The sequence below is a fragment of the Asterias rubens genome, chromosome 8, assembly GCF_902459465.1.
Source record: "Asterias rubens chromosome 8, eAstRub1.3, whole genome shotgun sequence".
Lineage (NCBI taxonomy): Eukaryota > Metazoa > Echinodermata > Asteroidea > Forcipulatida > Asteriidae > Asterias > Asterias rubens.
This window is the reverse complement of record NC_047069.1, coordinates 20906046-20918979: the sequence shown is the minus strand read 5'-3', so window position 1 is coordinate 20918979 and position 12934 is coordinate 20906046. Positions and strand designations below refer to the sequence as shown.

Here is a 12934-nt window from a genome sequence, read left to right as displayed (position 1 = left end):
CGCCTTTTCATTGCAGTGTGCGCTTTTTCATGGCAGTGTGCGCCTTTTCATTGCAGTGTGCGCCTTTTCATGGCAGTGTGCGCTTTTTCATTGCAGTGTACGCCTTTTCATGGCAGTGTGCGCTTTTTTATGGCAGTGTGCGCCTTTTCATTGCAGTGTGCGCTTTTTCATGGCAGTGTGAGCTTACACCTCCTTATGGCCCATAGATTCTTTCGCTTTACAGGATGCCCACAAGGCACTGGACATCTCTGGTTAATGTCAAAAACCAGTATTCCCACTTGTATCCCATTACATGTATGCATAAAATAACAAAACTGTGAAAATTTTTACTCAACATCACAGATGCAAGAAAATAATGCAAGAAATTAACTCTTTCAAAAACTTCAGAGGGAGTCGTTTTGGCACAGCTTTGTATACTATTAACTGCTATCCATTGCTTGTTACCAATAAGTTTTAATGCTGATGTAAGCCTACATTTTGAGTAACTACCAAACTGTCCAGCGCTTTAAAATGCAATAACCAATCATTTTACATGACACCATCCCATATTGTAGTCCTTGTATCATCTGCTATTATATCCTTGAAATCAATATCTTGGAAGTACTGCAAACGGTGGCTGTAAAAATGAAAAAAAAAAAAAAGAAATATGAGTGATAAGATGTAAGTGTAAATAAACTTTGTTATGTCATTCATCAAACCAATGGCTTTTATTCTCCTCATTCGTGAGAGGAGTGGGGTGTAAATTCATTGATGCATTCTTTCTGAAAGTCCCTGTCCCTCTTAATATGAATGGAAATTGGCTAGGGGGGTACTTTTGTCCCTATGTACTCACTCGATGACCACTCTCTTCTCAGGCACTATATTATAATTTATTTGTGATGCAACATTCTAAAATTAGGCACTTCAACAACTCCAACTTGGGTTTCTTGCTTATAAAATAAATAACAATCCAAAGGATGATAACGATATCACATCACTTTGATATCATATCTTATTGTATTTACGTTTAATGTCATATTAATGTTTTAAGACTACAATTATGAAGAAGTGCCTGTCTTAAGCATGAGCCATCACACTTGTCTTTGTGTATTTTTAAAGGAAACAGCTGAAACTAAAACTTATAAACTTACAAGTCCGGGCTAGTGTATTTGTCTTTGGGTACATGATACAAAGCCTCATATGTTCTATTGGTTCCCTTTCCATGGATTGCATAAGCATTGAACTTGTTGACTCCATGTGGGAAGTACTCCAATCGGATTCTGGCAATTCCTCTCCATGTGTTGGCAGTGATTGTTGAGTGGAAAGCAAGAGGTAGCTTGGTCTGTCAAGGAATAAACCAAGACAATAATAAGTCTCAATTTCCCTTCTGCTTCTGGTTTATTTCATGGTACTTAAATAGAAAATACTAAAAACTTAAAAGCTAATTTTGAAAACTCCTTTACAAATTGCACACACCACATTTGATTACATCATTGCATAATCGTGGAGGAAGGAATGCATATATGTATATACTTTGTATCTCAGACAGTAGGCTCTTTGCCACATGCATGACTGAACATGCACAAACTGTTATACCTTTCTATGATTATGCTTGATAGATGTAATCAAAGTGGCACTGTTATAAAACATTTTGTACACAGGGAGTGCCTTTCATAACATTGCACTAATGCACTGACCTAATCCTTTCATAGTATTCACAATTTAATTGTCTTGAAGTGCTAACTACGTACGTTGAGTGAGGTCCTTATGTGCGTTTCAAATTCCTAATGATCAATTAGGTGACCTAAGAGCTAAAATGGCTATTAATTATTGCTACCTCCATGATTATGTCAATCAATTAAAAACTACAGACAACTGCTTGTAGGGGGATCATCTACATTAAATTCAATTTATCAGCCACTTCAAAATGTGAAAAACCAATCTATTGAAACTCATACAAATTGTAATGTGGACCTTGTACTAAACAATGCTTTATGCAAAAATGGAGAGAATTATAGGCATCTACTGTGTATTATTCCTGGTCACCCGTCCAAATTTAATGGCATGAATAACCTTGGTTTTGTTGGATAATACTTTGTCTGATTTGACTATTAAACCAGCCTGCTGTACACTAGTCCATATCCAGGCATGCATACACAAACACTAGGGTCCACTAATGTCTACCCGTGTGTACCTTTGCCCAATCATCAGTTGGTTTGCAAGGTCAAACTGACTCTCTCTATTGAAAACAGTTAGCTCAGGCCAAGGCCCATTTGCAGGGTAAAGGCAGTGGGGATGGGGATTGGTACGCAGACAACTTCTGGTCCTCATCATAGCTTGCCATCAACCAAAAACACCATTCGTTTCTTTGTTTTGTTTACAAGATAAAAAACGCCATTATTTCTTTGTGAATTGAACAATCCTTAGCCCTTCCTATGATCAGTCAATGTAGTGGCACACTGAGAAGTCATGTACTTGATATAGCAATGTTTAATATTACCTTGTAACAATTTCTGACACCATTCAGAGCAAGGACTAAGTGCTGGCCATGCCTAAAATAAGAAATAAATAAATTAAAAAACACATTGTTAACACACAAGAAATGGAACAAATTACTGGCATGCCATTGTAGATTTTGACAAGCAAGAAGCCTGTAGATGGCAAGCATGGTAGACATTAGCAAGGGTGACATTAGGGCAAGGTGTCATTACAGTTCATGTCTCAAATTGGTAGACTCTAACAAAGGGAATTAGTATACAGTTTTGTTTAACTTTTTTATATCAAGATAAACCACAAGGTAAACTGTTGGTGAGTTTTTAATAATTTTGGATTGAACAAACAAGAATTTACCCAAGCAGGATGTGAACTTGCTACCTCCAGATTAACATGTCGACAGTCTATCCTAACTGAGCTATCAAGTTCTAATGTTGGCGGTCTACTGGCACCCCACATATTGACAACATTTGGTCAGTGCCAACATGAGTGCTAGACAGCCTATGTCCTGATTAGGGGATTTGGAAGCATAGCTCATCTACCTGTAATTGATAAGCAAATAGCAAATGCTGGGGTGAAACAAAATCTTCAAGAATGTGTTTGTACTTACGGACAAAGCTCTACCTCAAGGTATCTATCTTTATCCCCAAGGAAGAACGCCTCTACAACTGCATTAGGGTTAAATAAAAGGAAAGACCACACAAAATAAAACCATCATAAAGTCTTGGTTTCGAGGCCCTTGCATTTATTTTATCACAATTTGTTTATGTTTTGTTTTGCATAGATTTTTGCTGTAGGCTGCTGTTTGATTTTACAGTCCAAAAGGTGCACTTTGTGTCAGCGAGTTACTTTTGAATTGCTGAATTTAATGTTTGACCAGGGCCACACATGGTTGGACTTGGCCTTTAGTCAAGAAGCTGCCCGCAGTAGCAGCCTCTAGATTTCACGCACGAAAAAAGACTAGCGCGAGCAGTGGATTTCGTGTGTTAGATTTTTGGTGTGGTGCGTGCTATCCAGTGTGCAGCGTGTGCCTTGACTAAAGGCTATGTTGGAACTTTAGACTGAACCCAAATTTGAGTCCAGATATGGGAAGAAGTCAAAATTCAACAAGTGGTAAATCAGGGGTGAAACCCCAGGGTATAGGCCCTCAAGAGTTACACACTAGGGTTCAACATTCCTCCTTAACATCAGAATGGATTTCAATTCAATATTTTTACCTTCATATTCCCAAAGCCCATCATACGTCTGACCGGGCTCTCCTTGTGGTGGACTACCAGGGTCATTAAAGAAGGGCGCTTCTGTCTCTAGGATGACAAACATGGCATTGTTGGGATCTTTAGAGATGGCTACTGTGATTGGGGCGTGGTCAATGGGAGTGCCGTCCCATTGGTGCTCTATTGAATATTTATGGGTGTGGCTTTCCATGATTGAATCTGAAACAAAATTTCTTTCTAAAATTATAGTGAAAATTATAGTGAAAATAGGGGGCAAGCAGGGTAAAGACACAATTTTTAAATTGTGTCTTTACCCTCTTTAACCATGCATTGGACAATTTATCTATGTCCATCTCTTGGGGGGGAAGGGTTCTGACTGAGGGTGGGGGGATACCACCCCTGACCCTGTTCAGTAACATTGAACACACTAACTGGTAACAACACAAATAACATAAATGAACAATTTAATTGATCTTGCCTAATTACTATCAGCATACTTCAAGACAAAAGTAGAAAATAATCAAAATGACAAAGGGCACAGAACAGAATAGATACAATAGAGCCAGCAAATAGAGCCAGGAAAAGAAAAGGGTTTAACTGTGGCCATCAGAGGAACTTTGTTTTAAATGCTACCAAAAACAGAGATTGTTATTATTTTATTTATATAAAATAAGTGAATATTTTACATCAGCAGAAAAAGAGGGAATCAATATTTAAAAATTGCACAACACATGGGTTCAAAAACTATCATTTGGGGTCGTCACACCAACAGCTCCTCAAGAGTCAATGCCTACAAAATAAAAGCAATAAATACGGAGAAATTTTCTGACACACATAAATGAGAGAGATTAGGACACCAACAAATGGCATGTATGCATAAACTCGCTTCAGAACACAAAACCACATACATGTAAATACAATAGAAATGACAAAATTAACTTTTGTTGGTATTCAATTAAAAAAAGTTCCATTTACCTGTCAAATAACAATCTATACGCGTAACAAAAGCCTACACAGCAACCAACACTACCTGCATCGCTTCTTCAAAAGTGCAATTTAAATCCGCATTGTTTGTATGTTATGAAACGCCCTCTGGTTTATTATGATTTGTAAACCACCTGACATTTCCTGGTTTTGATTGACAATAAGCCAAAAATCCTATCACTAAGAGAAAGGAAGGGTCCATTATTTAAGGGTACCAACCTATCCAGTGTTGTAAAAGTTAGCTCTTCATTCCAAGTAGTTTGTTATTTTCTATTTATTTTTCCTATTTATAACAACAATGTTGCTGACATTTATGGATCCGCTATTTTAGAGTCTTAATTTAATTCTCTGGACCTCTAACAGTGTTTATTAGAAATCATCCATCCCACTCTTAACACTGTATACACCCCTAAAGTGAAATAGTTTGGTCCGAGTGAACAATAACAGGTGGAATCTTCAAAGATGGCAGCGCTCCTGTGTATGTGGTGAAAAAAGGCGGTACCGGCTGAAATTATTTCCCTTTTTAAGAATTTGTGAGCTGTTCCTTGCAGATTTTGAGAGCAACTACATTGAACATTCAAGGTTGGTAAGTTTTATTTCGATGAAACAAAACAAACGTAGGGAAAGTGACAAATCACGACCCTGACTCTACTTGACGCACGCCCAATCATTAACTGCACAACTGCCCAAATTCCGGACAATACAATTTTTTTTATTAGGATTTTCCCGCATGAGTATGATAAAAAGTTCAACCTAGGGAAAAGTTTCTGTATCCTGCCACCACTTTTGCATTCGTTATGAAATGAGATGGTATATAATTTACCTAAAAACTAATGAGATATTATTAATATTCCTTTTTGTAAAAATTAGATGACAAGCTGAAAAATGGGTTGGTTGACATTCCACTTCACAACTATAATATTACTATGTTCATCCCGATACCAGAGATACAAGGGGAAACAACCAAAAATTCATTCAAGTCAGTCACAAAGCTAGGGCCTTCAAAGATTCATTCTTCGTATCAACTGTCTGACTGTTAAACTCTGGAACTCACTCTCCTCAGCTGCTGAATAGCGCAACACTAGCCAAATTCATGGGACATATATAAGTAAAACCAAATAGTAGTAGTCTATTTCCACACGCAGTGCGCAAGTTAGCGCTGATGTATCCGGCAGGATATTTTGCTGACTTGCCCGTATCTTTTACACTAATTTAACAAAATATTAAGACAACAGTCTGCAGAGTGGTACGGTCTGCTGAGCCACCTTCATTGAATTTTGACCAGGACCCAATTTCTTGGCCGTCAGACCCAGGAGTTTGGAATAATAAAAAAAAAAAAAACGCCCAAGTATCTGGGTCTACTTGGCTGTAGTCTACAGTGTTACCGTGTAAGCAAAAAATCGGTACTTATGGCAGCAAGGAATTCCATTTTTTCTTCAAGAGTATATCAAGGGATAGCAGTGAATTTTTGCCTAGGTGTGTACTCCACGATACTACTAGCTAAACTAAGCTCAAATTAGTAATATTAAGAAGCTCAGCTAGCGCAGAATTTTGCGGCGCTTACACAGTTAGCATAGAGTGGTGATCGTGATGTAGTGCACAATTTGGTAGCAAGCAGAGCCATCCCCTCTTGCAATGCTGTGATGGCTGTTTTCAGCGATGCGTTCAAAAGCATGTAGACAGTGGACATTTGAAACTGTTATTAATATTGACATCAATTGTCTCACTTAATTAAGTCAACACTTCAAAGCTGAGGAAGAGAGCTGTTCCTTGTAATATTATTTTGTTTGTTTGTCATAAAAGATTGTTAAATGCATAATGCATCAGCTGTTCACCTGATTTCCTACTTGTTTTACCCTGAATTTCACTTCAGTTTTCAGTGCACCCTGAAAATAATGTGACAAAGTTCCACAAACTTCAACAATTTAAGAACTATGATTCTTGTAGTCCAGGTGGTGTCAAAATTGCCTGTCTAAATAGTGAAAACTTGGCCGTTTGACTCTGGGCTCTGTTTTGTCAGATTGAAGGATCAGCCTCACCTGAAATTGCCTGGCTAATGACCATCTTAAAACAGCTTTAAGATGATGAGGATGTTTTTACTTGCACCTTGTAAAATATTGCACCTTCACGACCTCACAACACAAGCACCCCTATACCACACCTTGGACAAGCAGTAAGCTTTCTAGGTGTTTACGCATCAAACATCAAGCCACGGATATTAATTGTTAATAGTAATTACTAATACTAGGCTCAATGTTGGGGGAAATACACAATACTTAAAAGAGCTGTTGCTCCAAGCTTTTGTTGCCTTCTGTCAGACCAGAATCTTTTTTTACATACCGGATTTTTCTGACAAAAAATATCAATTATGTTTTAAACTGCATAGACGCACTCCAACATACAACAAACCTAAAAATTTAAAATAATGCTTAAAAGGGAAGGTACAAGTTTGGTAATTGTCAAAGACCAGTCTACTCACTTGGTGTATACATCCACACATAAGCATGAGTTGAAACAACAAGCCTGTGAAAATTTGAACTAAATTGGTCACCGAAGTTGCGAGAAAATTATGAGAGAAAAAACACCCTTGTTGGACGAGTTTGTGTGCTTTCAGATAGGTATAAAATACTTCTGGCTAGAAGTCTTTAATTATTTTAGTTAGAAATTACCTCTTTCTCAAAATCTAGGGGCCTACTGGTCCAATGATTAAAATAAAATTGGCCTGGCCCGAGGTCCCGTGTAAATTTTGGGCCACATTCATGATGCTCACAGAAATTAAAACTGACTGAGGATTAATCTAAGGACTTGTATACCCTGGTCACGAACATGTTCAAAACGTTCAAAATAAGCGTAGCCGGGTCGTAGCCGACAATGAGCTGGGAAAAGTTGTTTTTGGAATTAACGTTGTAGCATCGTGGTGAGATCTCTGTGGTCGTAATAAAATTGCAGCACCGTCGGCAACCTTTTCAAAGTAGAAAACCGCTTGGTCGGCATTGGTCTTGGTGTTTTTGTCAGTAATCGTAGTGGCAGCGAGTCAGAAACACTTTTTACGTAGAAGCAGTAAAGTTGGGCGGAGTCTTCAATTTTTTTAAGATCGCATGATTGGCATGATCTTCGTAAGGTCGTAGTGCTGTGTGAACGGGGTATTAACCATAGCAAATAGGACGCATGGAACCCATCCTAAGTTAGGATGAGTTGCTCGTCCTAACTAGAGATAGGATTAATGCTAACGTTTCGTGAAATCATTCCATAAGTCAAACAGTAAACAAATATATATTGAGTCACCATATTATAATGATTGGATTTTGTTAGAATTGAGGATTCTAGTAAATCACTTATTGAAGGGTTGAGAAGATTGTACAAAGTACAATGTATGTAGTTCCAGTGATCAATACCGTTACCAAATTCTGACTTGTTCTCCGTGGCTGGCTTTGATCCCTGGTATGCAAGAACAGGGGGCTTTTATGTGGTTCAAACTTTAACATTAATCAGCATTAGAACATTTCAAAGGGCACCAAGACAACGACCAGGGGCGTGGAGGTCAGCTCTTTGTATAGAACAGGGCAAGCAGGATACTCACATTATTTCATCCGGTGATGCTGATTTTAAAAATGATAAATCCTTGCAATTGATAAATAATGATTAAAAGTGGAATCAATGAATGACAAGAATGTAAACATGACCTGATTGTATGCTGTAACTCTCAACTATCAGTCCTAGTGATATTAGAGGAGCTATTGTCCGTTTGTTGCCATTTGATCAAGTTGTTTTCATAGTAGATCTATAAAGATAAACACATCCATGGAAGTACACCAAACAGATCCTGTTTTGGGGCATGTAGTAGTAATATTTACAGTAGCCTTTTACACAATAAAATCAGTTTTAAAAGCATGTTAAAACAATTTGCCTACTGCTTTGGGATGTTCATCCATGGCTGTGACTTATGGGCTTAAACCTCACTTTTGAATCCCCAAGGATATGGAAACACATTAAGAACATAAAAGTCTACGCTACTACATTCACCAACCATGAGAGAACACAGGCACCTTGATACAGTCCATAAAGTGTTGTATGGATCTCTACCTTCAAAAGGTGTGACTGGAACAGTCAATACTGCCCTCTTGTGACAGATATGGGTTTTAAATCATAACACCTGTTCAATGCAAGACCTGCATTGTGTAACAGTATTGCATTGGAAAATAAAAGTGGCATACAAATACTGGAAAACTATTAGCCCCAGCCGCCTCATTTTAAAGAGCTCTAACTAATGTACAGTATTTCAAACTGGCTTATAACATTCTGAAGTTCTTCAAAATCAATCGTAGAGCATGTTTTTGGAGTAACTTTTGTTATTTGTGACAGTAGTTACTTTGGAAACTAATTATTGAGCACACTCGATCAAAGTAGTCCATGTTATAAGCTTTGAAGATTTAAACTGAAGTTTTGTGACAATTCATTGAACGAAGAGTGAAGCAATACAACCATAATTTATATTCTTTTTTCGATTTCCCATCGTGTTCTTATTTTGGCATGACTCGGGTATTCAATTTGTTTGTGGTTCCTTTTGCAAGTTCACTTGTGCTTTCTGCAATGGCCCAAAGTGGTGGGAATATGTTGGACCTCTTTCTTCTGTGCCAGTCAACGCTATTGCCGCTCAATATACAAGGGTTTTAATTACTCAAAATTTGTTAGCCTCTGGATTGTGAGATTTGGAATGAATTGTCTTGATAATCTGACATATTTTTAAAATCATTTATCAATATCAAACATTTCATTACGACTACAAAAAAAGCTATCGGCAAAGACGGCAATATCAAAGTCAAAATTTGACTACAACTTCTATTAGGTTTATATGTAATTCCTGTTGGGAATATCTTGAAGTTTAGAGTTTTGAAAAAATGGATAATGTAAACATAAAATGCATGCATAATGTGTTTAAAACAAAAAATATATGAGCAAAAAAATCTTATAAAGTATTGAAAGAAAATTCCTGGAAAAATCAGGGGAAAAAATTCTTAAGCCAAAAAGTGTTTGAAAGCCTATTGACAAGTAGTTTAGCCGTTGCACTCGATAAATGTGCCTACTTTTTACCAACGTACCCAATATCATGCCTGAAAGAAAGTTGTATTAGACAGTTGACAATGTACATACATGTACGTACTATATCTTGCCATTTAATGGATGATGGTTTGGTACAAGCCTGTACCACAAACTTTAAATAGAGCTTCCTCTAAGTTCTTCCGAAGCCAACGTGTGTACCATGCAAGTGTACCATGCAAGTGCATCATGCAAATTTGCATTGTGAGATCATTTCAGTGTACCTCAGTTCTGTGTGTTTTTGTTACAGTCAAGAGTTGCATTATGCTTTTATAGGAGAGCTGTTTCAGCAATTCTTATCAGGCAATCTGCTGATATTACAAAAGAAGGTATTTTAGGAAATGTCAGAAGTCATGACGCTGCTGCATCAATCGAGACTCTGTCCCTGCCTCTAATTTCAGATTAACGCTTCATCTGCTTCCTGTGATTCATGGGTTAAAGACTTTGAACATATGAAGTGGGAACTAGTACCCCCTCTGCTCATAAGAATTAGTTATCTTACGTTGTAACCCCTGTATTGTCTAGCCATTCAATTCCAATCACATGATTTGGAATAGTAATGTTAGGCTGGAATTACAGATTCATGTTGTAGGTACATGATGTACTATCACAAATTATAACCAGAAAGTTAAATGTGCACAGTTGTTCCACCATAGACAAACTGTTTCCACAGTTCAATGGTCAAGTGACGCTTTGGCAACTATGCATTTTTATGACCTTTTTTATTTCTCACCAGACACAGTGTGGTTGATTTTTAAAAAATATAGGGTCGAAACAGACATCTTGTTTATTTTACTTAGTGCATTAAATGGGAACATTAGAAAATGAAGTTCAGATCATGACTTTTTAAATGAGTGGATGTTATGTGAAATGTTGCAGCCATTTTGCAGCCACTGTGGGCATTTTGCAGTCGCTCCATGTTCGACAAAAACAATTGTTGTTGATACGTTCATGTTTGTAGGTATACCGTACTGGTGACCATTTCAGTTTAAAACTGCATGTAGAACAATTTTCATGGACAATTTGTCCTGCTTTTCAACTTTTACATGACAATCTGTGTTTTTAGACTTGTCTCATTCACACATTACAGCAACTGGAAACTATTTAAGGCCTGCTCCCAAAGTGTATGAAAATCTGTGAGAATTGCATCTCAGTCTATTTTAAAAAAAATATGAGGGTGTACAATCACATGACTTGTTTTTAGGTTGAGCTTAGAATCTTTTGTAGTAATCCTTTAATTGATAGATAAATGTGATTTCCTCTGTCAATCACACCACAAATACAAAAAGGGTAAGTAGTCAATTACAAAAAAAGGATTGACTCTTCAAATACCTAGAAGAGATACTATAAATGTGTTTACTTATCCTGCATTCATATTGGTTTAAAATCAATTGTGCTTGAAATTCACAACAAATTCTGTCAAACTGTTGTTTGAAAGCTGCTCCTTAAGTTTTCACTGGTTAGTCATCCTAGAGTTTCCTGTTGTAAGTGACGTGTGCAGTAACCCTTTCCATTATGGCTAAATTTCACTAGGCTAAGCTGTCCAACCCCTTCCATCAACCAATGTTTCTGTTCCAATGTACTTCTGATACAGAGATTGTGCTTTAGTCCGAAGCCCAGCTGTCACTTTGTGAAATCCTATTAAAGCGACACCTGGGAGTGTGCATTTAGTTCAGTGTAGTGTGGAACACAACAAGCATTTGATTTACTTTGCTTTTCATTACGAGGCGTGTCTAACCAGCCAATAGGGACTTTTTAAGTTGCAACTTTTATTTATGTGGGACGTTTAAGACCTCTGTGATCTTGGGAATTGCTACAAGATGATGCGTAGAAGGTTATCATCGTGTTTCCGTGCTGAGAAATCCCGGAATAGAGGTAAGGAAGGGCAGGATGTGTACTTTTAAGAAGCATGTGGGGATTATGCAACATGAATCAATGTCAGACCTCTTTGTGATTCATGTAGCCATGTCAACTCATTTAAGTACATCATATGTGAACATGACTGTATGTGCAAGGAGGGTACATGTATATACTAATGCATTGATTCCTCCTGAAATAGTGCGAGATGTGCCATCATGGTGCAATACAAGGCTCAGTGTTTAGACCTTTGGTTTAATTAAAAATTAAGTAATTTGGTTTAAATGATGTACATTTCAGGTAATCATACACTGATCGAAACGTCGAGTTGAAACCAACGGTCATTAGAGATAGTCATTACATGGTGTTACCGCAAACCTTTCTATAATCATACACTGTTTAATTTCCTGGTGTTCTGTCGCTGTATGTATTGACTGATATTTAGAAGTTTCCTATAGTCATCTCCTAAGATCAGTAGTGCACATGATCTGTATACAGGCCTAGAGTTACACAGAGTCCATGGTATCTACAGTCTATGTTGTTCTGGCTGTTCCCTCTTGCCCCTTCAGAAGTTTCTGATCCATAGCCTCAAAGTAAAGTAAAGTGCCCGTAACAAATGAAAAAGGTCTTAACCTGTCAACATGCTCTAGTATGGAATTCAGGACATGATTATCTTGAAACAAATGTTTTTGAGCTTCCTATTCTTGGTGCAAGCTCAGTAATAATACATTAACAATCTAAGTGACAGAAAATGTTAGTGGATATGTACATAATATGTATGGTTTTAAATGTGATAATATGTCCCATGATCTTGGTAGTCCACAATGTATTAATAAGGTTTAACTTGGGACCATACTCTAGAATACAGTTGTCATGTTTGAAAGGCATGGATGGACTGGCCCAACTGAGGTATTATCAAGGGCCAATTATTGTAGTCTCTTTCAACTTTAAAGCGGAAAGGGTAAATGGAAAGAACTTGTGATGAATAAACGCTAATTATGTTTTACCTTGCCTTTTCCTGTTTGAGGGTAGTCAGGACTTTACATTTTATTTTTTTTCCTTTGCATAAAATAATGACTGTTCTTGTATGATTTCACTTTTCTTTTTATTTCTTGTTTTGTTTGATTTATTGATTTATTTGTTAAGGATTGTTGTACAAATCACATGACCATAAAAAGGCTCTTACGAGGTGTGGGCTTTTGTAAGAGAGAACCAAAATGATGAGATCTGAGAACAAAGATAAAGGGAAACTCACATGCCAATGTAAAAAATAAATGTGTCATGTTGCTTTTCAGCAGGGGATGCTAAAC

The 12934-nt window shown here is 37.3% G+C and overlaps 2 protein-coding genes across 6 annotated transcripts in view; one reads left to right on the top strand and one right to left on the bottom strand.

The window, feature by feature from the left end:
* Nucleotides 1-324: 324 nt before the first annotated feature.
* LOC117293344 (UPF0462 protein C4orf33 homolog) lies at nt 325-4810 on the bottom strand. Its single transcript, XM_033775628.1, has 6 exons — nt 4662-4810; nt 3690-3905; nt 3083-3140; nt 2480-2531; nt 1131-1321; nt 325-616 (listed from the first exon to the last, which is right to left on the bottom strand). The coding sequence occupies exons 2-6, from the start codon at nt 3895-3897 to the stop codon at nt 529-531; spliced, it is 597 nt and encodes a 198-aa protein (XP_033631519.1). The 5' UTR covers nt 3898-3905; nt 4662-4810; the 3' UTR covers nt 325-528.
* A 321-nt stretch (nt 4811-5131) lies between these two features.
* The window catches only part of LOC117293930 (F-actin-monooxygenase MICAL3-like), a 49573-nt gene continuing 41770 nt past the window's right edge, over nt 5132-12934 (top strand). For 4 of the 5 annotated variants that reach the window (XM_033776419.1, XM_033776421.1, XM_033776417.1 and 1 more), the window contains exon 1: nt 5132-5252. The gene's annotated coding sequence lies outside the window, so the exon portion shown is untranslated. Of the gene's footprint in view, nt 5257-12934 lie in introns of all 5 variants that reach the window. The other variant, XM_033776418.1, reaches the window with a different exon arrangement.